We start from the raw sequence: 24897 nt of genomic DNA on the forward strand, positions 1-24897 counted from the left end.
TACAGTGAGGGGTGTGGGGTATATGTGAGATTGTTACAGTGAGGGGTGCGGGGTGAATGTGAGTTTGTTACAGTGAGGGGTGTGGGGTATATGTGAGACTTTTACAAGTGAGGGGTAGGGGGTACATGTGAGACTGTCACAGTGAGGGGTAGGGTGTATATGTGAGACTGTTACAGTGAGGCGTAGGCATATATGTGAGACAGTCACAGTGAGGGGTAGGGGGTATATGTGAGACTGTTACAGTGAGGGGTGTGGGGTATATGTGAGGCTGTTACAGTGAGGGGTGTGGGGTATATGTGAGACTGTTACAGTGAGGGGTGTGGGGTACATGTGAGACTGTTACAGTGAGGGGTGGGGGTACGTGTGAGACTGTTACAGTGAGAGGTAGGGGGCATATGTGAGACGGTTACAGTGAGGGGTAGGGGGTATATGTGAGACTGTTACAGTGAGGAGTGCGGGTTATATGTTAGACTGTTACACTGAGGGGTGTGCGATATATGTGAGACTTTTACAGTGAGGAGTACGGGGTATACGTGAGACTGTTACAGTGAGGGGTAGGAGGTATATGTGAGACTGTCACAGTGAGGTGTAGGGGGTATATGTGAGACTGTTACACTGGGGGGTGCAGGCTATATGTGACATTGTTACAGTGAGGGGTGTGGGTTATATGTGAGATTGTTACAGTGAGGGGTGCGGTGTATATGTGAGATTGTCACAGTGAGGGGTGCGGTGTATATGTGAGATTGTTACAGTGAGTGGTGTGGGGTATATGTGAGTATGTTACAGTGAGCGGTGTGGGGTATATGTGAGACTGTTACAGTGAGGGGTAGGGGGTATATGTGAGATGGTAACAATGAGGGGCGTGGGGAATATGTGAGAATGTAACAGTGAGAAGTACGGGGTATATGTGAGACTGTTACACTGAGGGGTGTGCGGTATATGTGAGACTGTTACAGTGAGGAGTAGGGGGTATATGCGAGAATGTTACAGTGAGGGGTGCGGGCTATATGTGACATTGTTACAGTGAGGGGTGTGGGGTATATGTGAGATTGTTACAGTGAGGGGTGTGGGGTGAATGTGAGTTTGTTACAGTGAGGGGTGTGGGGTATATGTGAGACTTTTACAAGTGAGGGGTAGGGGGTACATGTGAGACTGTTACAGTGAGGGGTAGGGTGTATATGTGAGACTGTTACAGTGAGGCGTAGGCATATATGTGAGACAGTCACAGTGAGGGGTAGGGGGGTATATGTGAGACTGTAACAGTGAGGGGTGTGGGGTATATGTGAGGCTGTTACAGTGAGGGGTGTGGGGTATATGTGAGACTGTTACAGTGAGGTGTAGCTGTGTATGCGAGACTGTCACAGTGAGGGGTAGGGGGTTTATGTAAGACGGTTACAGAGAGGGGTGCGGGTTATATGTGAGACTGTTACAGTGAGGGGTAGGGGGCATATGTGAGACTGTTACAGTGAGGGTAGGGGGTATATGTGAGACCGTTACAGTGAGGGGTGCGGGGTATATGTGAGACAGTGAGGGGTGTGGGGTATATGTGAGATTGTTACAGTGAGGTGTGTGGGGTATATGTGAGACTGTTACAGTGAGGAGTGTGGGGTACATGTGAGACTGTTACAGTGAGGGGTGTGGGGTATATGTGAGACTGTTACAGTGAGGGGTGCGGGTTATATGTGAGACTGTTACAGTGAGGGGTGGGGGCATATGTGAGACGGGTACAGTGAGGGGTGTGGGGTATATGTGAGACTGTTACAGTGAGGGGTGCGGGGTATATGTGAGGCTGTTACAGTGAGGGGTGTGGGATACATGTGAGACTGTTACAGTGAGGGGTGCGGGGTATATGTGAGATTGTTACAGTGAGGGGTGTGGGGTATATGTGAGATTGTTACAGTGAGGGGTACGGGGTATATGTGAGATTGTTACAGTGAGGGGTCGGCGGTATATGTGAGGCTGTTACAGTGAGGGGTGTGGGGTATATGTGAGACTGTTACAGTGAGGGGTGTGGGGTATATGTGAGACTGTTACAGTGAGGTGTAGCTGTGTATGTGAGACTGTCACAGTGAGGGGTAGGGGGTTTATGTAAGACGGTTACAGAGAGGGGTGCGGGTTATATGTGAGACTGTTCAAGTGAGAGGTGGGGGTATATGTGAGACTGTTACAGTGAGGGGTAGGGGGCATATGTGAGACTGTTACAGTGAGGGTAGGGGGTATAGGTGAGACCGTTACAGTGAGGGGTGCGGGGTATATGTGAGACAGTGAGTGGTGTGGGGTATATGTGAGATTGTTACAGTGAGGTGTGTGGGGTATATGTGAGACTGTTACAGTGAGGTGTGTGGGGTATATGTGAGACTGTTACAGTGAGAGGTAGGGGGTATACGTGAGACTGTAACAATGAGGGGCATGTGGGATATGTGAGACTGTTACAGGAAGGGGTATGGGGTATATGTGAGACTGTTACAGTGAGGAGTGCGGGATATATGTGAGACTGTTACACTGAGGGGTGTGCAGTATAAGTGAGACTGTTACAGAGAGGGGTAGGAGGTATATTTGAGACTGTTACAGTAAGGGGTGCGGGCTATATGTGACATTGTTACAGTGAGGGGTGCGGGTTATATGTGAGATTGTTACAGTGAGGAGTGTGGGGCATATGTGAGACTGTTACAGTGAGGGGTAGGGGGTATATGTGAGACTGTTACAGTGAGAGGTGGTGGGTATATGTGAGACTGCTACAGTGAGGTGTGGGAGGTATATGTGAGACTGTTACAGAGAGGGGCGTGGGGGAGATGTGAGACTGTTACAGTGAGGGGTGCGGGTTATATGTGAGACTGTTACAGTGAGGGGTGGGGGCATATGTGAGACGGTTACAGTGAGGGATAGGGGTATATGTGAGACTGTTACAGTGAGGGGTGCGGGGTATATGTGAGATTGTTACAGTGAGGGGTGTGGGGTATATGTGAGATTGTTACAGTGAGGGGTACGGGGTATATGTGAGATTGTTACAGTGAGGGGTCGGCGGTATATGTGAGACTGTTACAGTGAGGGGTGTGGGGTATATGTGAGACTGTTACAGTAAGGGGCATGGGGGAAATGTGAGACTGTTACAGGAAGGGGTATGGGGTATATGTGAGACTGTTACAGTGAGGAGTGCGGGATATATGTGAGACTGTTACACTGAGGGGTGTGCGGTATATGTGAGACTGTTACAGTGAGGAGTAGGGGGTATATGTGAGACTGTTACAGTGAGGGGTAGGGGGTATATGTGAGACTGTTACAGTGAGGGGTGCGGGCTATATGTGACATTATTACAGTGAGGGGTGTGGGTTATATGTGAGACTGTTACAGTGAGGGGTAGGGGGTATATGTGAGACTGTAACAATGAGGGGTGTGGGGTATATGTGAGACTGTTACTTTGAGAAGTACGGAATATATGTGAGACTGTTACACTGAGGGGTGTGCGGTATATGTGAGAGTGTTACAGTGAGGGCTAGGGGGTATATGTGAGACTGTTACAGTGAGGAGTGCGGGGTGTATGTGACATTGTTACAGTGAGGGGCGGGCGGTATATGTGAGACTGTTACAGTAAGGGGTGCGGGCTATATGTGACATTGTTACAGTGAGGGGTGCAGGGTATATGTGAGATTGTTACAGTGAGGGGTGTGGGGCATATGTGGGACTGTTACAGTGAGGGGTAGCGGGTATATGTGAGACTGCTACAGTGAGGTGTGGGAGGTATATGTGAGACTGTTACAGAGAGGGGCGTTGGGGTATATGTGAGACTGTTACAGTGAGGGGTAGGGTGTATATGTGAGACTGTTACAGTGAGGGGTGCAGGGTATATGTAAGGCGGTTACAGTGAGGGGTGCGGGTTATATGTGAGACTGTTACAGTGAGGGGTAGGGGGTATATGTCAAACTGTTACAGTGAGAGGTAGGGGGCATATGTGAGACTGTTACAGTGAGGGGTAGGGGGTATATGTGAGATTGTTACAGTGAGGGGTGTGGGGTATATCTGAGACTGTTACAGTGAGGGGTAGCGGGTATATGTGAGACTGCTACAGTGAGGTGTGGGAGGTATATGTGAGACTGTCACAGTGAGGGGTAGGGGGTATATGTAAGACGGTTCCAGTGAGGGGTGAGGGTTATATGTGAGACGGTTACAGTGAGGAGTCTGGGGTATAAATGAGACTGTTACAGTGTGGGATGTGGGGTATATGTGAGTCTGTTACAGTGAGAGGTAGGGGGCATATGTGAGACTGTTACAGTGAGGGGTAGGGGGTATATGTGAGACTGTAACAATGAGGGCTGTGGGGTATATGTGAGACTGTTACTTTGAGAAGTACGGAATATATGTGAGACTGTTACACTGAGGGGTGTGCGGTATATGTGAGATTGTTACAGTGAGGGGTGCGGGGTATATGTGAGATTGTTACAGTGAGGGGTGTGGGGTATATGTGAGACTGTTCCAGTGAGGAATAGCGGGTATATGTGAGACTGTTACAGTGAGAGTTGCGGAGTATATGTGACATTGTTACAGTGAGGTGTGTGGGGTATATGTGAGACTGTTACAGTGAGAGGTAGGGGGTATACGTGAGACTGTAACAATGAGGGGCATGTGGGATATGTGAGACTGTTACAGGAAGGGGTATGGGGTATATGTGAGACTGTTACACTGAGGGGTGTGCGGTATAAGTGAGACTGTTACAGAGAGGGGTAGGGGGTATATGTGAGACTGTTACAGTAAGGGGTGCGGGCTATATGTGACATTGTTACAGTGAGGGGTGCGGGTTATATGTGAGATTGTTACAGTGAGGAGTGTGGGGCATATGTGAGACTGTTACAGTGAGAGGTAGTGGGTATATGTGAGAATGCTACAGTGAGGTGTGGGAGGTATATGTGAGACTGTTACAGTGTGGGTTATGGGGTATATGTGAGACTGTTACAGTGAGGCGTAGGCGTATATGTGAGACTGTCAAAGTGAGGGGTAGGGGGTATATGTAAGACGGTTCCAGTGAGGGGTGAGGGTTATATGTGAGACGGTTACAGTGAGGTGTGTGGGGTATAAATGAGACTGTTACAGTGAGGCGTGCGGGTTATATGTGAGATTGTTACAGTGAGTGGTATGGGGTTTCCATTAGACTGTTACAGTGCCGGGTCGGGAGTATATGTGAGACTGTCACAGTGATGTGTATGGGGTTTCCGTGAGACTGTTGCAGTAGGGGTAGTGGCTATATCATAGAGTGTTACAGTGAGGGGTGGGGAGTATATCAGAGAGTGTTACAGTGAGGGAGTGTGGGGTATATCAGACAGTGTGACAGTGAGGAGTGTGGGGTATATCAGAGTGTGTTACAGTGAGGGGTGTTGGGTATATCAGAGAGTGTTAGAGTGAGGGGTGTGGAGTATAACAGAGAGTGTAACAGCGAGGGATGTGGGGTATATCAGAGAGTGTTACAGTGAGGGGTGTGGGGTGTATCAGAGAGTGTTACAGTGAGGGGTGTGGGGTATATCAGAGAGTGTTACAGTGAGGGATGTGCAGTATATCAGAGAGTGTTACAGAGAGGGATGTGGGGTATATGTGAGACTGTTACAGTGAGAGGTAGGGGGTATATGTGAGACTGTAACAATGAGGGGCGTGGGGTATATGTGAGACTGTTACAGTGAGGGTTTAGGGGGTATACGTGAGACTGTTACAGTGAGGGGTAGGGGGCATATGTGAGCCTGTTACAGTGAGGGGTGTGGGGTATATGTGAGACTGTTACAGTTGAGGGGTGCGGGGTATATGTGACATTGTTACAGTGAGGGGTGTGGGGTATATGTGTGATTGTTACAGTGAGGGGTGCGGGGTGTATGTGAGATTGTTACAGTGAGGGGTGTGGGGTATATGTGAGACTGTTACAGTGAGGGGTTGGGGGTATATGTGAGACTGTTACAGTGAGGGGTTGGGGGTATATGTGAGACTGTTACAGTGAGAGGTACGGGGTGTATGTGACATTGTTACAGAGAGGGGCGTGGGGTATATGTGAGACTGTTACAGTGTGGGGTATGGGGTATATGTGAGACTGTTACAGTGAGTGCTTTGCGGTATGTGTGAGACTGTTACAGTGAGGGGTAGGGGGTATATGTAAGACGGTTCCAGTGAGGGGTGAGGGTTATATGTGAGACGGTTACAGTGAGGTGTGTGGGGTATAAATGAGACTGTTACAGTGAGGGATGTGGGGTATATGTGACATTGTTACAGTGAGGGGTGTGGGGTATATGTGAGATTGTTACAGTGAGGGATAGGGGGTATATCAGAGAGTGTTACAGTGAGGGGTGTGGGGTATATGTGAGACTGTTACAGTGAGGGGTGTGGGGTATATGTGAGACTGTTACAGTGAGGGGTTTGGGGTATATGTGAGACTGTCACAGTGAGGGGTGGGGGTATATGTGAGACTGTTACAGTGAGGGGTGGGGGGTATATGTGAGACTGTTACAGTGAGAGGTAGGGGGCATATGTGAGATGGTTACAGTGAGGGGTAGGGGGTATATGTGAAACTGTTACACTGAGGGGTGCGGGGTATATGTGAGATTGTTACAGTGTTGGGTACGGGGTATATGTGAGACTGTTACAGTGAGGGGTGTGGGGTACATGTGAGATTGTTACAGTGAGGGGTGGGCGGTATATGTGTGATTGTTACAATGAGGGGCGTGGGGTATATGTGAGACTGTTACAATGTGGGGCGTGGGGGATATGCGAGACTGTTACAGGAAGGGGTATGGGGTACATGTGATACTGTTACAGTGAGGAGTGCGGGATATATGTGAGACTGTTACACTGAGGGGTGTGCGGTATATGTGAGACTGTTACAGTGAGGAGTAGGGGGTATATGTGAGACTGTTACAGTGTGGGGTAGGGGGCATATGTGAGATTGTTACAGTGAGGTGTGTGGGTTATATGTGAGACTGTTACAGTGAGGGGTGCGGGGTATATGTGAGACTGTTACAGTGAGGGGTGTGGTGTATATGTGAGACTGTTACAGTGAGGTGTGTGGGGAATATCAGAGGCTGTTACAGTGTGGGGTGTGGGGTATATCAGAGAGTGTTACAGTGAGGGGTGTGGGGTATATCAGAGAGTGTTACAGTGAGGGATGTGGGGTATATCAGAGAGTGTTACAGAAACGGATGTGGGGTATATCAGAGAGTGTTACAGAGACGGATGTGGGGTATATCAGAGAGTGTTACAGTGAGGGGTTTGAGGTATATCAGAGAGTGTTACAGTGAGGGATGTGGGGTATATCAGAGAGTGTTACAGTGAGGGGTTTGAGGTATATCAGAGAGTGTTACAGTAAGGGATGTGGTGTATATCAGAGTGTGTTACAATGATGGGTGCGGGTTATATGTGAGACTGTTCCAGTGAGGGGTAGGGGGATTTTGTGAGACTGTTACAATGAGGGGCGCGGGGTATATGTGAGTCTGTTACAGAGAGGGGTGCGGGTTATATGTGAGATTGTTGCAGTGAGGGGTGTGCGGTATATGTGAGACTGTTACAGTGAGGGGTGCGGGTTATATGTGAGATTGTTGCAGTGAGGGGTGTGCGGTATATGTGAGATTGTTACAGTGAGGGGTGCGGGGTATATGTGAGACTGTTACAGTGAGGCGTAGGGGGTATATGTAAGACGGTTACAGTGAGGGGTGCGGGTTATATGTGAGACTGTTACAGTGAGAGGTAGGGGGTATATGTGAGACTGTTACAGTGAGAGGTAGGGGGCATATGTGAGACTGTTACAGTGAGGGGTAGGCGGTATATGTGAGACTGTTACAGTGAGGGGTGCGGGGTATATGTGAGATTGTTACGTGAAGGGTGTGGGGTATATGTGAGACTGTAACAGTGAGGGGTAGGGGGTATATGTGAGACTGTTACAATGAGGAGTGTGGGGTATATGTGAGACTGTTACCGTGAGGGGTGTGGTGTATATGTGTGACTGTTACAGTGAGGGGTGTGGGATATATGTGAGATTGTTACAGTTAGGGGTGTGGTGTATATGTGAAACAGTTACAGTGAGGAGTGTGGGATATATGTGAGACTGTTACAGTGAGGGGTAGGGGGTATATGTGAGACTGTTAGAGTGACGCGTAGTGTATATGTGTGAGACTGTTACAGTGAGTGCTCTGCAGAATGTGTGAGACTGTTACAGTGAGGCGTAGGCGTATATGTGAGACTGTCACAGTGAGGGGTAGGGGGTATATGTAAGACGGTTACAGTGAGGGGTGTGGGTTATATGTGAGACTGTTACAGTGAGATGTAGGGGGTATATGTGAGACTGTTACAGTGAGGGGTAGGGGGTATATGTGAGACTGTTACAATGAGGGGTGTGGGGTATATGTGAGACTGTTACAGTGAGTGGTGTGCGATATATGTGAGACTGTTACAGTGAGGGGTGTGGGATATATGTGAGATTGTTACAGTTAGGGGTGTGGTGTATATGTGAGACTGTTACAGTGAGGGGCAGGGGGTATATGTGAGACTGTTACAATGAGGGGTGTGGGGTATATGTGAGACTGTTACAGTGAGGCGTGTGGGATTTATGTGAGTCTGTTACAGTGAGGGGTGTGGAGTATATCAGACAGTGTTACAGTGAGGGGTGCGGGTTATATGTGAGACTGTTACAGTGAGGGGTAGGGGGTATATGTGAGACTGTTACAGTGAGGGGTAGGGGGTATATGTGAGATTGTTACAGTGAGGGGTGTGGAGTAATTCGGAGAGTGTTACAGTGAGGGATCTGAGGTATATCAGAGAGTGTTACAGTCAGGGATGTGGGTTATATCAGAGAGTGTTACAGTGAGGTGTGTGTAGTATCCCAGAGAGTGTTACAGTGAGGGATGTTGGGTATTTCAGAGAGTGCTACAGTGAGGGGTGTGGAGTATATCAGAGAGTGTAACAGTGAAGGATGTTGGGTATATCAGAGAGTGTTACAGTGAGGGATGTGGGGTATATCAGAGAGTGTTACAGTGAGGGGGGTGGGGTATATCAGAGAGTGTTCCAGTGAGGGATGTCAGGTATATCAGAGAGTGTTACAGAGAGGGATGTGGGGTATATGAGAGAGTGCTACAGTGAGGGATGTGGGGTATATCAGAGAGTGTTACGGTGAGGGATGTGGGGTATATCAGAGAGTGTTACAGTCAGGGGTGTGGAGTATATCAGAGAGTGTTACAGTGAGGGGTGCGGGTTATATGTGAGACTGTTACATTGAGGGTTATGGGATTTCCGTGAGCCTGTTACAGTTAGGGGTAGGGTGTGCATCAAAGAGTGTTACAGTGAGTGGTGTGGGGTATATCAGAGAGTGTTACAGTGTGGGATGTGGGGTATATCAGAGAGTGTTACAGTGAGGGGGTGTGGGGTATATCAGACAGTGTTCCAGTGAGGGATGTGGGGTATATCAGGGTGTTTTACAGAGGGATGTGGGGCATATCAGAAAGTGTTACAGTGAGGGATGTGGCGTATATCAGAGAGTGTTACAGTGAGGGGTGTGGAGTATATCAGACAGGGTTACAGTGAGGGGTGTGGGGTATATCAGAGAGTGTTACAATGAGGGGTGTGGGGTATATCAGAGAGTGTTACAGTGAAGGGTATGGGATATATCAGCGAGTGTTACAGTGAGGGGTGTGGGATATATCAGAGAGTGTTACAGTGAGGGGTGTGGGGTATATCAGAGAGTGTTACAGTGAGGGGTGTGGGGTATATCAGAGAGTGTTACAGTGTGGGGTGTGGGGTGTATCAGAGAGTGTTACAGTGAGTGGTGTGGGGTATATTAGAGAGTGTTACAGTGACGGGTGTGGGGTTTATCAGAGAGTGTTACAGTGAAGGATGTGGGGTATATCAGAGAGTGTTACAGTGAGGAGTGTGGGGAATATCAGAGAGTGTTACAGTGAGTGGTGTGGGGTATATCAGAGAGTGTTACAGTGAGGGGTGTGGGGAATATCAGAGAGTGTTACAGTGAGGAGTGTGGGGAATATCAGAGAGTGTTACAGTGAGGAGTGTGGGGAATATCAGAGAGTGTTACAGTGAGTGGTGTGGGGTATATCAGAGAGTGTTACAGTGAAGGATATGCGGTATATCAGAGACTGTTACAGAGAGGGATGTCGGGTATATCAGAGAGTGTTACAGTGAGGTGTCTGGGGTATATGAGAGAGTGTTACAGTGAGGGGTGTGGAGTATATCAGCGAGTGTTACAGTGAAGGATATGGGGTATATCAGAGAGTGTTACAGAGAGGGATGTGGGGTATATCAGAGATTGTTACAGTGAGGGGTGTGGAGTATATCAGAGAGTGTTAAAGTGACGGGTGTGGAGTATATCAGAGAGTGTTAAAGTGAGGGGTGTGGGGTATATCAGAGAGTGTTACAGTGAGGGGTGTGGAGTATATCAGAGAGTGTTATAGTGAAGGATATGGGGTATATCAGAGAGTGTTACAGTGAGGTGTCTGGGGTATATGAGAGAGTGTTACAGTGAGGGGTGTGGAGTATATCAGCGAGTGTTACAGTGAAGGATATGGGGTATATCAGAGAGTGTTACAGAGAGGGATGTGGGGTATATCAGAGATTTTTACAGTGAGGGGTGTGGAGTATATCAGAGAGTGTTACAGTGACGGGTGTGGAGTATACCAGAGAGTGTTAAAGTGAGGGGTATGGAGTATATCAGAGAGTGTTATAGGGAAGGATATGGGGTATATCAGAGAGTGTTACAGAGAGGGATGAGGGGTATATCAGAGAGTGTTACAGTGCGGGGTGTGGAGTATATCAGAGAGTGTTACAGTGAGGGATGTGAGGTGTATCAGAGATTGTTACAGTGAGGGGTGTGAGGTGTATCAGAGAGTGCTACAGTGAAGCGTGTGGGGTATATGACAGACTGTTACAGTGAGGGGTGCAGGGTATATGTGAGACTGGTACAGTGAGGGGTAGGGGGATTATGTGAGATTGTTACAATGAGGGGCGTGGGGTATATGTGAGACTGCCACAGTGAGGGTTAGGGTGTATATGTCAGACTGTTACAGTGATGGGCAGGGGGTATATGTGAAACTGTTACAGTGAGGGGTATCGGGTATATGTGAGACTGTTACGGTGAGGGCGTGGGGTATATGTGAGACTGTTGCAGTGAGGGGTGTGTGGTATATGTGAGACTGTTACAGTGAGGTGTAGGGGATATATGTGAGACTGTTACAGAGTTGGGTGTGTGGTATATGTGAGACTGTTACAGTGAGGGGTATGGGGGTATATGTGAGACTGTTACAGTGAGGGTGCGGGGTATATGTTAGACTGTTACAGTGAGGGGTGCGGGGTATATGTTAGCCTGTTACAGTGAGGGGTGTGCGGTATATGTGAGACTGTTACAGTGAGGGGTAGGGGGTATATCTGCGACCGTTACTGTGCGGGGTGTGTGGTATATGTGAGACTGTTACAGTGAGGGGCGTGGTGTATATGTGAGACTGTTACAGTGTGGGGTGTGGGGTATATGTAACTCTGTTACAGTGAGGGCCGTGGGGTATGTGAGACTGTAACAATGAGGGCCGTGGGGTATATGTGAGACTATACAGTGAGGGGTAGTGTGTATATGTGAGACTGTTACAGTGAGGGGTGTGGGGTATATGTGAGACTGTTACGGTGAGGGGTAGGGTGTCCATGTGAGACTGTTACAGTCAGGGGTGTGCGGTATATGTGAGACTGTTACCGTGAGGTGTCGGGGCTGTATGTGAGACTGTTCCAGAGAGGCGTGTGCGGTATAAGTGAGACTGTTACAGTGAGGAGTAGGGGCTGTATGTGAGACTGTTACAGTGAGGGGTGTGCGGTTTATGTGAGACTGTTACAGTCAGGGGTGTGGTGTATATGTGAGACTGTTACAGTGAGGGTTAAGGGCTATATGTGAGACTGTTACAGTGAGGGTATGGGGTATATGTGAGACTGTTACAGGGGTATATGTGAGACTGTTACAGTGAGGGGTGTGGGGTATATGTGTGAGTGTTACAGTGAGGTGTGTGGGGTATAGTTGAGACTGCTACAGTGAGAGGTGTTGGGTATATGTGAGACTGTTACAGTGAGGTGTGCAGGGTATATGTGCGACTGTTATAGGAGTGGAGCGGGGTATAGGGGAGACTGTTACAGTGAGGGGTTTGCGGTACATTGGAGAGTGTTACAGTGAGGGGTAGGGGGTATATGTGGGTCTGTTACAGTGAGGGGCAGGGGCTATATGTGAGACTGTTACAGTGAGGTTTGTGGATTATTTAAGCATGTTATCGTGAGGGAGAAAGGGTGTATCAGACAGCGTTGCAGTGAGGGGTCTTTATCAGACTGTTATATTGAGGAGTGTGGAGTTTATGAGACTTACATATTGAGGGCAAGTGTGGAGTACTTCAGACTTTCATGTTGAGGGTTGCAGAGTATGTAACTGTGTTACAGTGTGGACTGTGAAGTATAGTCATTGAATGACATTGCATAGAAACAGGCCCCGGCCCACTATGTCTTTGCTGCCTCACAAACTCTAAACTGCACTAATCCCATTGATCTGCGCTTGGTTTGCAGCCAACAAAACCCTGTTATTTTAAATCCTGTCCAGATGCTTCTTCAATGTTCTGAGAGAGTACCTACCTCTACCACCCTCTCAAGCAGCACATTCCATACTTCTAATGTCCTCTGGGTGACAAGATCTTTTTCTCAGATCCTCTGGAATCCGAATACTCCTCATCTTTCAAACTTTCGTCCTCTGGTCTTAGATACATCTGTCAAGGGTTGAAGATTCTATGCCTCTCATAATTTTGAATACCTTGATCAGAACTGCCCCCTGTCACCTCTACTTCAGGGAAATCAAAGTCTAAAGATATAGAAATGGAAAAGCACAGGAGGTCACACAGTATCCAAGGGCCAGGAGTGTCAAAGTTTTGGGTCAGAGCCCTTCATCAGGACAGAAATGAAACTCAGCCTACCCTGTCTCTCCTCATAACTAACATTGTTCATCTCAGGCAACATCTTGGTGAATCTCCTCTGCATCCTCGCCAATGCAGTCATATTCTTTTGATAGTGTGGCGACCAGAACTGCACACAATACTCCACCTGTGGCCTAACCAATGCTCTATAAAGTTGTAACAAGATTTCCCTGCTCCTATATTCTATGCCCTGGCCATTGAAGGCAAGTATCCTTCATGCCTTCTTCACCACCCTGTCTATCTTTCTTGATCTGACAGAAGGATCTCTTTGTTCCTCAGTACTTCCCAGGGACCTAGCAAATCCTTCACTTGTTACACTTCTCAGAAATGCATCACCTCACACTTAAGCCAGCCAATCAGTATCGGAGACCACCTTTCTCACTGTCAACCACACCACCAATTTATACCAGAGAGTGTTACAGTGAGGGGCACGGGCTATGTTGGAGAGTGTTACAGTGAGGAGTGTGGCATATGTAAGTGTGTTACAGCGAGAGGTGAGGAGTATATCAGTGTGATACAGCGATGGCAGTTAATCAGAACAGCATACAAAGATAGCCAACATCATCAAAGATGCCTCCCAGTCCAGTTATAATCTCTTCCAAACTCTTCCATCGGGCAGGAAATACAACAGCTTAAATGCGCAGACCAACAGATTCAAGAACAGCTTCTTCCCCGCTGTTACTAGACTTCTGAGTGGAATTCTCAAATTTTACGTTTAATGTTGATCTCACTCTTTGTGCAGCTTCTCTGCAGCAGTAACATTGTATTCCTCGCTCTGTTCTAGCACCCTAACGTACTTTATATGGTAAGAATCATAGACTCCCTATGGTATGGAAGCAGGCGATTTGGCCCATTGAATCCATACCGACCCTCTGAAGAACATTCCACCCAGACCCAAACCCTGTAACACTGCATTTCTACTGGCCAGCCCACCCTAACCCGCACAACCCTGGGCACTGTGGGACAATTTAGCACGGCCAATCCACCGTAACCCGCACATCCCTGGGCACTATGGGACAATTTAGCACGGCCAATCCACCCTAACCTGCACAGCCCTGGGCACTACAGGACAATTTAGCACGGCCAATCCACCCTAACCTGTACATCCCTGTGCACTATGGGACAATTTAGCACGGCCAACCCACCCTAACCTGCACATCCCTGGGCACTATGGGACAATTTAGCACGGCCAATCCACCCTAACCTGCACATCCCTGGGCACTATGGGACAATTTAGCACGGCCAATCCACCCTAACCCGCACATCCCTGGGCACTATGGGACAATTTAGCACGGCCAACCCACCCTAACCTGCACATCCCTGGGCACTATGGGACAATTTAGCACGGCCAATCCACCCTAACCCGCACATCCCTGGGCACTATGGGACAATTTAGCACGGCCAACCCACCCTAACCTGCACATCCCTGGGCACTATGGGACAATTTAGCATGGCCAATCCACCCTAACCCGCACATCCCTGGGCACTATGGGACAATTTAGCACGGCCAATCCACCCTAACCTGCATATCCCTGAGCGCTATGGGACAATTTAGCACGGCCAACCCACCCTAACCCGCACATCCCTGGGCACTATGGGACAATTTAGCACGGCCAACCCACCCTAACCTGCACATCCCTGGGCACTATGGGACAATTTAGCACGGCCAACCCACCCTAACCTGCACATCCCTGGGCACTATGGGACAATTTAGCACGGCCAACCCACCCTAACCTGCACATCCCTGGGCACTATGGGACAATTTAGCACGGCCAATCCACCCTAACCTGCACATCCCTGGGCACTGTGGGACAATTTAGCACGGCCAATCCACCCAAACCCGCACATCCCTGGGCACTATGGGGCAATTTAGCACAGCCAATCCACCCTAACCTGCACATCCCTGGACACTATGGGACAATTTAGCACAGCCAATCCACCCTAACCTACACAGCCCTGGGCACTATGGGACAATTTAGCACGGCCAATCCACCCTAACCCGCACATCTTTGGACTGTGGGAGGAAACTGGAGCACCTGGAGGAAACACACGCAGACAGGGGGAGAACGTGCAAACTCCACACAGACTGTCACCTGAAGGTGGAATCGAACCCGGGTCCCTGGAGCCATGAGGCAGCTGCGCTGACCACTGAGCCACTGTGCCGCCCCTTAAACTTTTGAATGGACCTCTCAAATTGTAGATCTAAGGTTGATCTCAGTCTTTGTGCGCCTTCCCTGCAGCTGTAACATCGAATTCCTCGCTCCGTTCTGTCACCCTTACAAACTTTGGTATGGTTACGATGTGCCTGCACTGCATGCAAAACAAAACTTTCCACTGCACCCAGGTACATGCAACAATAATAAATTGAGTGAAAGTATTGGGAGATGTGGAGAGGCAGACGTTCCAGGAGCTAATGCGTGCTCCATGCGAATGCTGATTTGCTCTATCTCTCAGTCGTTACCTTTACACCTCGTATCATCGAACAGTTGGAAACCTGACAGACACTGGCACGTGTAGGATCCTGGCATGTTGACACACTGCCCATTGTTGCAGACACCCGCTACCTCCAAGCATTCATTGATATCTGTGTCGGGCGGCAAAGATGACCAACACAATGTAAAACACGAGAGTCTGGCCTCAGTCTTAAACACTCTGCCGTCTATGTACTGCTGAGACCAGAAATTACAAGCAAGCAGTGAGAGAGAACAAATCATTTATGCGTTATTCCGTGATTCCAGGCAGCGAAGGATAAAACCACAGCATAATCTTTACAGAAAAGTACAACCTTTTATTCACAGAGATACACGTTACAAACATTTAACTCCTAACCCACCCTGGACGCTGTGGGACAATTTAGCACGGCCAACACGCCCTAACCTGCACATCCCTGGGCACTACAGGACAATTTAGCACGGCCAATCCATCCTAACCCGTACATCCCTGGGCACTGTGGGGCAATTTAGCACGGCCAATCCACCCTAACCTGCACATCCCTGGGCACTATGGGACAATTTAGCACGGCCAATCCACCCTAACCTGCACATCCCTGGGCACTATGGGGCAATTTAGCACGGCCAATCCATCCTAACCTGCACATCCCTGGGCACTACAGGACAATTTAGCACGGTCAATCCACCCTAACCCGCACATCCCTGGGCACTATGGGACAATTTAGCACGGCCAATCCACCCTAACCTGCACATCCCTGGGCACTATGGGGCAATTTAGCACGGCCAATCCACCCTAACCTGCACATCCCTGGGCACTATGGGGCAATTTAGCACGGCCGATCCACCCTAACCTGCACATCCCTGGGCACTATGGGACAATTTAGCACGGCCGATCCACCCTAACCTGCACATCCCTGGGCACTATGGGACAATTTAGCACGCCCAACCCACCCTAAACTGCACATCCCTGGACACTACGGGACAATTTAGCACGGCCAACCCACCCTAACCTGCACATCCCTGGGCACTATGGGGCAATTTAGCACGGCCAACCCACCCTAACCCGCACATCCCTGGGCACTACGTGACAATTTAGCACGGCCAGTCCACCCTAACCCGCACATCCCTGGGCACTATGGGGCAATTTAGTATGCCCAACCCACCCTGAACTGCACACCCTTGGACACTGTGGGACAATTTAGCACGGCCAATCCACCCTAACCTGCACATCCCTGGGCACTATGGGACAATTTAGCACGGCCAACCCACCCTAACCCGCACATCCCTGGGCACTATGGGACAATTTAGCACGGCCAACCCACCCTAACCCGCACATCCCTGGACACTATGGGACAAGTTAGCACGGCCAATCCACCCTAACCTGCACATCCCTGGGCACTATGGGACAGTTTAGCACGGCCAATCCACCCTATCCCGCACATCCCTGGGCACTATGGGACAATTTAGCACGGCCAATCCACCCTAACCTGCATATCCCTGAGCGCTATGGGACAATTTAGCACGGCCAATCCATCCTAACCCGTACATCCCTGGGCACTGTGGGACAATTTAGCACGGCCAATCCACCCTAACCTGCGCATCCCTGGACACTATGGGACAATTTAGCACGGCCAATCCATCCTAACCCGTACATCCCTGGGCACTGTGGGACAATTTAGCACGGCCAATCCACCCTAACCTGCACATCCCTTGGCACTATGGGGCAATTTAGCACGGCCAATCCACCCTAACCTGCACATCCCTGGGCACTATGGGACAATTTAGCACGGCCGATCCACCCTAACCTGCACATCCCTGGGCACTATGGGACAATTTAGCACAGCCAACCCACCCTAACCTGCACATCCCTGGGCACTATGGGACAATTTAGCACGCCCAACCCACCCTAAACTGCACATCCCTGGACACTACGGGACAATTTAGCACGGCCAACCCACCCTAACCTGCACATCCCTGGGCACTATGGGGCAATTTAGCACGGCCAATCCACCCTAACCTGCACATCCCTGGGCACTACGGGACAATTTAGCACGGCCAACCCACCCTAACCTGCACATCCCTGGACACTATGGGGCAATTTAGCATGGCCAATCCACCCTAACCTGCACATCCGTGGGCAATATTGAAAAGTTAGCCCAGCCAACCCACCCCATCCCGCACCTTCCTGGGCACTATGGGACACGTTAGCATGGCCAATCCACCCTAACCCGCACATCCCTGGACACTATGGGACAAGTTAGCACGGCCAATCCACCCTAACCTGCACATCCCTGGGCACTATGGGACAATTTAGCACGGCCGATCCACCCTAACCTGCACATCCCTGGGCACTATGGGACAATTTAGCACGCCCAACCCACCCTAAACTGCACATCCCTGGACACTACGGGACAATTTAGCACGGCCAACCCACCCTAACCTGCACATCCCTGGGCACTATGGGACAATTTAGCACGCCCAACCCACCCTAAACTGCACATCCCTGGACACTACGGGACAATTTAGCACGGCCAACCCACCCTAACCTGCACATCCCTGGGCACTATGGGGCAATTTAGCATGGCCAATCCACCCTAACCTACACATCCCTGGACACTATGGGGGCAATTTAGCACGGCCAATCCACCCTAACCTGCACATCCCTGGGCACTATGGGGCAATTTAGCACGGCCAATCCACCCTAACCTGCACATCCCTGGGCAATATTGAAAAGTTAGCCCAGCCAACCCACCCCATCCCGCACCTTCCTGGACACTATGGGACACGTTAGCACGGCCAATCCACCCTAACCCGCACATCCCTGGGCACTATGGGACAACTTAGCACGGCCAATCCACCCTAACCTGCACATCCCTGGGCACTATGGACAAGTTAGCACAGCCAACCCACCCCATCCCGCACCTCCCTGGGCACTATGGGACAAGTTAGCACGGCCAATCCACCCTAACCTGCACATCCCTGGGCACTACGGGACAATTTAGCACGGCCAATCCACCCTAACCTGCACATCCCTGGGCACTATGGGACAATTTAGCACGGCCAATCCACCCTAACCTGCACATCCCTGGGCACTATGGGACAATTTAGCACGGCCAATCCACCCTAACCTGCACATCCCTGGGCACTACGGGACAATTTAGCACGGCCAATCCACCCTAACCCGCACATCCCTGGGCACTATGGGACAACTTAGCACGGCCAATCCACCCTAACCTGCACATCCCTGGGCACTATGGCACAATTTAGCACGGCCAATCCACCCTAACCTGCACATCCATGGCCTGTGGGAGGAAACTGGAGCGCAAGGAGGAAACCCAAGCCAACACGGGGAGAATGTGCAAACTCCACACAGACAGTCACCTGAGGGTGGGATCAAACCCGGGTGCCGTGCGCTGGGAGGCAGCAGTGCTAACCGCTGAGCCACCGTGCTGCCCAAATTAGGCACGCAAATTAATATACACATGATCAATGTAACCTGCCACCCCTCTCCTCCCACAGCCTCTCCTGCAAACTCTGCCCATCCATTTAGTTCCCTTTTGCAGCCAGTGTACACTTCAGTAAAAAGAAGAAGAAAGTTACCTTCACATGAAGTCTGATGTTTGGTCAGGCGGTAGCCAGGGCGGCAGCGACACTGGAAGGACCCCTCCGTGTTCAAACAGCGGCCATTGGCGCAGAGCTGCCCATCACTGCACTCGTTAATGTCTAGTGCAAGGTGCACAAAACAATTTGGGAGAGAAATCAGAACTCAGATGGAGAATGAAAACAAAGTGGGAACAAAGCACAGATAGCATCTATTACCGCAAGAAAAAAGCCCCAGAATGGCGCCTACTGAGGAAGGGACAAGTGTAGGCCCCACAGTGAGATGGTTTGAGAGACTGACAGAATGGAAGACTGGTGGGGTACCGCAGGGATCTGTGCCCGGCTCCCAGCTACTCACAATCTCAATCAACAACTTGAACAAGCTCGCCGATGCCGCGATTGTTAGGAGGTCAGAATACGAGTTCCCTGACTGGGGCTGCTAATCTGGGCCAATCAGGGAGTCCCGGCTGACAGGAGTCGGGGGAGATAAACAAAAACAAGAAATTGCTCGGAAAAGCTCAGCGGGTCCGGCAGCATCAGAGAGGAGTAATCAGAGATAACATTTTGCGACCCTTCCTCAGAACGGTGTGAGATGTTCTTTGCTCTCCGAGAGCTGGTCCTGTGGAAGGCAGACTGGCACCAAACGCTAGGCATGTGTAAATAAAGGGTGATGGGATACTGGTCTCTGTGGAGTTATTTATCTTCATAGAATCCCTACGGTGTGGAAACAGGCCCTTCAGCCCAACAAGTCAACACTGACCCTTGGAGCATCCGACCCAGACCCATCCCCCTAATCTACAGACCCCCGAACACTATGGGCAATTTAGCTTAGTCAATCCGTCTAACCTGCACATCTTTGGACTGCGGGAGGAAACTGGAGCAAACTGGGGCAGACACGGGGGGAATGTGCAAACTCCACACAGACAGTTGCCCGAGGCTGGAATCGAACCTGGGTCCCTGGTGCTATGAGGCTGCAGTGCTAACCACTGAGCCACCGAGCCGCCCCAAATTCATTACATGAATGGTGATAGATCGGAAAGCGCTGATGTACACAAGGACCTGTGCGTTCTTTTTACATCAGTCGCTGAAAGCAAAAATACAGATGCAGCATGCTCTTGGGAAAGCACACAGCATGTTAGCCTTCCCTGCAGGAGGATTTGGATACGGGAGTGAGGAAGTCTTACCACGGATCTTCAGTGAGTCTGCATGCCAGAGAATCGTGTGCAGTTTTTGGGCTCCTTATCTAAGGAAAGGCAAACTCGCCATCGAGGGCGTGCAGCAAACGTTCATGGGACTGAATCCTGGGATGGTTGCTTTGCAATATTGAGAGAGACTGGACCACAAAACTGGACACTAAAAATTTCTTCTCTGAAAGCGACAAACGCCGGAGATCACAGCAGGTCAGGCGGCCTCCGTGGACAGAGAGAGAGCAAACTGACGTTTCGCATCTGGAGGACGCAACATCAGAGTTGACGTGAAGTGTGGAGGGGGGAGGACAGTAGTTGAGGAGGAGAGGGGAGATGGAGTGCTGGGGGAGGAAGGGTGAGGATATTTCAGATTAAGTGATGGGAATGTGAGAATGGCAGAACAATGGGTGTATCTAACTGCCAAACTGGGAAGGACAGATAGTACCCGCTGGGGTCGGGGTGGGGAGTCGGGGAGGAGAGCGGAGAGAGGACATGGTGACAGAGAATGTACAGCGGATGCAATACACAAAGATTGGAGGAGGTCCAAGTGAAATGCTGCTTCACCTGGAAACGCTGCTTAGGCTCTTGGACGGTGAGCAGGGAGGAGGTGAAGGGGGTACTCATGGAGTAATGCAATGCTCTATGAGGCCGAGGGCGCCTTATGGAGACACAGTGGGACCTTGGCTCTAAAGCAGAGGATTGTACTGAGCGGTGGAATTGGCTTGATGGGCCAAAGGGCCTACTCCCGCTCCAATTTTCTAGGAGCCAGAGTGAGAGCATTATTCAGAAAAGAACACAGCAGGCCCACACTGGGACTTAATCTGTTGAGGGGCAAACCCAGCACGGTCTAATGTGAAGCCTGGTACTGCAGAGACAGATAATAACCCTCACAAAGGGGAATAAAACAGCGAAGAAACGCAAGCTCCATTTTAAACCATACAAGATCAGTGTGTGTTATTTATTCCACTGGCTTTTCCTACATCGAGGCCAGATTAGAGACATCCTCAGGCCCCAGAATGATGCCTATTGGTGAGGACAGCACTGAACGTTCTGATTACCTTGGCAGCTCTTCCCGTCGGCCGCTGGTTTAAATCCTTTGCTACAAGTGCAACTGTACGATCCCTTAGTGTTGGTGCACCTTCCGTTGAGGCAGAAAGATCGGTCCATGCACTCGTCAACATCTGAGATTGAGAGAGTACCGAGAGCATCAGTGATGGCACTGGACGCAAACCACAAAATCAAAAACTAGAATGGATTGCTAACCTGACACCTGACCTGGGGCAGTGTAGAGGGAGCTTCACTCTGTACCTAATCCCGTGCTGTCCCTGTCCCGGGAGTGTTTGATGGGGAGACAGTGTAGATGGAGCTTCACTCTGTACCTAATCCTGTGCTGTCCCTGTCCCGGGAGTGTTTGATGGGGAGACAGTGTAGAGGGAGCTTCACTCTGTACCTAATCCCGTGCTGTCCCTGTCCCGGGAGTGTTTGATGGGGAGACAGTGTAGAGGGAGCTTCACTCTGTATCTAACCCCATGCTGTCCCTGTCTCGGAAGTGCTTGAATGGGGAGGGGGAGCGGTGTTTTGCTTTCTGTTTAAAAGTGTGGAGGAGGATTTATTTTCTGTTTAGAAGAGAAGAGGGAGCTTTACTCTGTACCTACCTCCTCTGGTGCAGGAACGGCCGAGTGGCCAGCGTGGAGACGGGATTCTCTTAATCCTGAAACCATCTTTTGTGGTTTTGAATGGCTTGCTCCCACCAAAGTGACTCAGTCCCTTCACCTCACCAAAGTGATTCTCTCCCCGGTTATGTCAATGAGTCCCTGTCTCCTCACTGACTGGGGACTGGAGATGCCCCGTACTTACCATAGCACTCTCCAGTCTGACTTCGGAATCCCTCTGGGCAGGGAACACACTCATACGTGCCAGGTTTATTCTTGCATTTTCCCCTTGGGCAGGTATTCGGATTGTTGCACTCATTAATATCTAGGATAAGGATCAGAAGTTACAGACGGCAGTCGGGAATCCATCAGACATGAGCCAAAAAAACCCCCCCAAAACTATTGAAGGAATCTTAATCAGGCAATTTAATTTCTGCGTGAAAAACCCAAAAGAACTGCGGATGCTGTAAATCAGTCAGGAATGAAAACATAAAAGTGTTGCAGGGCTGGCAGCGATGGTGGAGGGAAATCTGAGTTGATGTTTCGGGTCGAGTGACCCTTCCTCAGAACTCTCAATCCCTTTCTTTATAACTCTTTTGTTACCTGGCAACATCCTGGTAAATCTCTTCTGAACCCTCTCCTGCTTCACAATATCCTCTCTATAACAGGGAGACCAGAACTGGACACAGAGCTCCAGAAGAGGCCTCACCCACGTCCTGTACAACCTCAACATGACTCCCAGACTCAAAGAACATTCTCTCTAATCCCTTCATTGTGTATTGTACATTTACGCTAACATTTATTCGTTTCTGGGATTTTATGTCCATCCTTAACTGACCAGGCAGATCGGCAGGTCGTCGCAGGGAGGAGCTGTTAACAGTCAGCCATGGTCTGGAGTCACGTGTAGGCCAGATCAGACGAATGATCCCGGGATGAGTGAACCCAGAAAGGTTTTTATGACAATCAATGATCGTTTTGCGATCGCCATCCCTGAGGCTAGCTTTTAATTCCAAAATTTATGAACTGAATATTAACCTGGTGCTGGGCACTGCCCAGTGGCACTACCGCTGTGCCAGGATCGGCCACCATAGAGATGCCTTCAGGCTACACAGACGTATTAGATAGGCAGAGATAACAGGGTGAAGACAGCAGGCCAAGCAGCAGCAGCAGAGGAGCTAGAAAGCTGGCGTTTCGGGGCCTAGACTCTCCTTCAGAAAATGATAGGCATATGGACGATAGTATAAGGTAGGGGTGGAGATTAGATAGACTTTAGGTTGAGGGTAAAAGTTGGGCAGAACATCGTGGGCCGAAGGGCCTGCACAGTGCTGTAATGTTCTATATGTTCTATGTAACAGTTCCCCATTAACAGTTGCGTGTTGCGCACGCGTGAGGAAAGGCAGTTGGCGTCTGCAGTGCATCGGAGAGAATTGGGTGAAGTTGGGGGGGCGGTGGTGCGGTTGTTGAGGTGGGTGAGGGTGAGAGGCAGCTTTACCTTCTCAAGAGATAGCGAGAACTGCAGATGCTGGAGAATCTGAGATAACAAGGTGTAGAGCTGGACGAACACAGCAGGCCAAGCGCCATCAGAGGAGCAGGAAGGCTGACGTTTCGGGCCTAAACCCTTACCTTCACAGGCCGTCTGGTGGCTGATCGGGCGATAGCCAGGTTGGCAGCGACAGTAGAAGGAGCCCTCAGTGTTCAGGCACTGTCCGTTGGCACACAAGCGGCTGTCGGCGCATTCGTTAACGTCTGAAACGGAGGAGAGAGACAGAGATAGCAGGAACTGCAGATGCTGGAGAATCTGAGATGACAAGGTGCGGAGCCAGATGAACACAGCAGGCCAAGCAGCATCAGAGGAGCACAAAAGCTGACGTTTCAGGCCTAGACCGTTCTTCAGAAATGGGGGAGGGGAAAGGGAGCTCTGAAATGAATACAGAGAGAGGGGGAGGCGGATTGAAGATGGATAGAAGAGAAGATAGGTGGAGAGGAGATAGACAGGTCAAAGAGGTGGGGATGGAGCCAGTAAAGGTGAGGGTATGTGGGGAGTTAGGGACGGGATAGGTCAGTCCAGGGAGGATGGACAGGTCAAGGGGGTGAGGATGGAGCCAGTAAAGGTGAAAGTAGGCGGGGAGGTAGGGAGGGGTTAGGTCAGTCCGGGGAGGATGGCAAGGTCAAGGGGGTGGGGATGGAACCAGTAAAGGTGAGTGTAGGTGGGGAGTTGGGGAGGGGATAGGTCAGTCCGGGGAGGACGGACAGGTCAAGGGGGTGGGGATGGAGCTAGTAAAGATGAGTGTAGATGGGGACGACAGGAGTCAGCGGGCTGATGGGAAACACGTGCCAAGCGGCAATGGTGCAGGGGGCTGTAGGCGGAAGGGAGGTTGGGGTGGGGGGCACTGTTGAGCAATAAAAAGTTGGCGATGAGCGACTCACCGACACAAGTGCTCCCCTCTGGGAGCTCCTGTAGCTGGTAGCCGCGGTAACACAAGCAGCTGTAGGTCCCCACATAATTGATGCACTCGCCCTTCCTGGCCCCGCAGGGATTCTCCTCGCACTCGTTGATGTCTGGATGGGAAAGCACAGCAACTCTGCATTGACGTGGCGCCTGAAGCGAACGCCCTCGGCAGGAGATAACACGGCGTGGAGCTGGATGAACACAGCAGGCCAAGCGACATCGGAGGAGCAGGAAGGCTGACGTTTCGGGCCTAGGCCCTTCCTGCTCCTCTGATGCTGCTGGGCCTGCTGTGTCCATCCAGCTCCACACCTTGTTACCTCAGATTCTCCAGCATCGGCAGCTCCCGCTATCTCTGAGACAATTTTAACACCCGGCAATGAGGCTTGAGTGCCCGCCATCGCGGAAGGTGTGACAATCGCCCGATTCCCTCCTCCAAGAAGACACCTTCCAGGGCTGACCTGCGCTTCTCTCAATCCAGCTTACCACTCCCAGCCTGCTCTCCTCCACGCCAGGGAGCGACGAAACCGGGTGACTGCCTCGCTGAACTCTTGTCTCCAACTACCCCACCTCTTTGCCCCGCCACTTCTATCATATTCCCGGGCC

The 24897-nt window shown here is 50.4% G+C and overlaps 1 protein-coding gene across 9 annotated transcripts in view; it reads right to left on the reverse strand.

Moving 5' to 3' along the window:
* Positions 1 to 24897, reverse strand: part of ltbp3 (latent transforming growth factor beta binding protein 3) — a 236795-nt gene that overhangs the window by 29245 nt on the left and 182653 nt on the right. For all 9 annotated transcript variants that reach the window (XM_059641654.1, XM_059641649.1, XM_059641648.1 and 6 more), the window contains 6 exons: positions 24273 to 24404; positions 23469 to 23591; positions 22051 to 22170; positions 21252 to 21374; positions 19007 to 19129; positions 15418 to 15540 (listed from right to left, as the gene is read on the reverse strand). In XM_059641654.1, coding sequence (XP_059497637.1) covers positions 15418 to 15540; positions 19007 to 19129; positions 21252 to 21374; positions 22051 to 22170; positions 23469 to 23591; positions 24273 to 24404 — 744 coding nt within the window. The remainder of the gene's footprint in view (positions 1 to 15417; positions 15541 to 19006; positions 19130 to 21251; positions 21375 to 22050; positions 22171 to 23468; positions 23592 to 24272; positions 24405 to 24897) is intronic.

The sequence above is a fragment of the Stegostoma tigrinum genome, chromosome 42, assembly GCF_030684315.1.
Source record: "Stegostoma tigrinum isolate sSteTig4 chromosome 42, sSteTig4.hap1, whole genome shotgun sequence".
NCBI classification, from domain to species: Eukaryota; Metazoa; Chordata; class Chondrichthyes; order Orectolobiformes; family Stegostomatidae; genus Stegostoma; species Stegostoma tigrinum.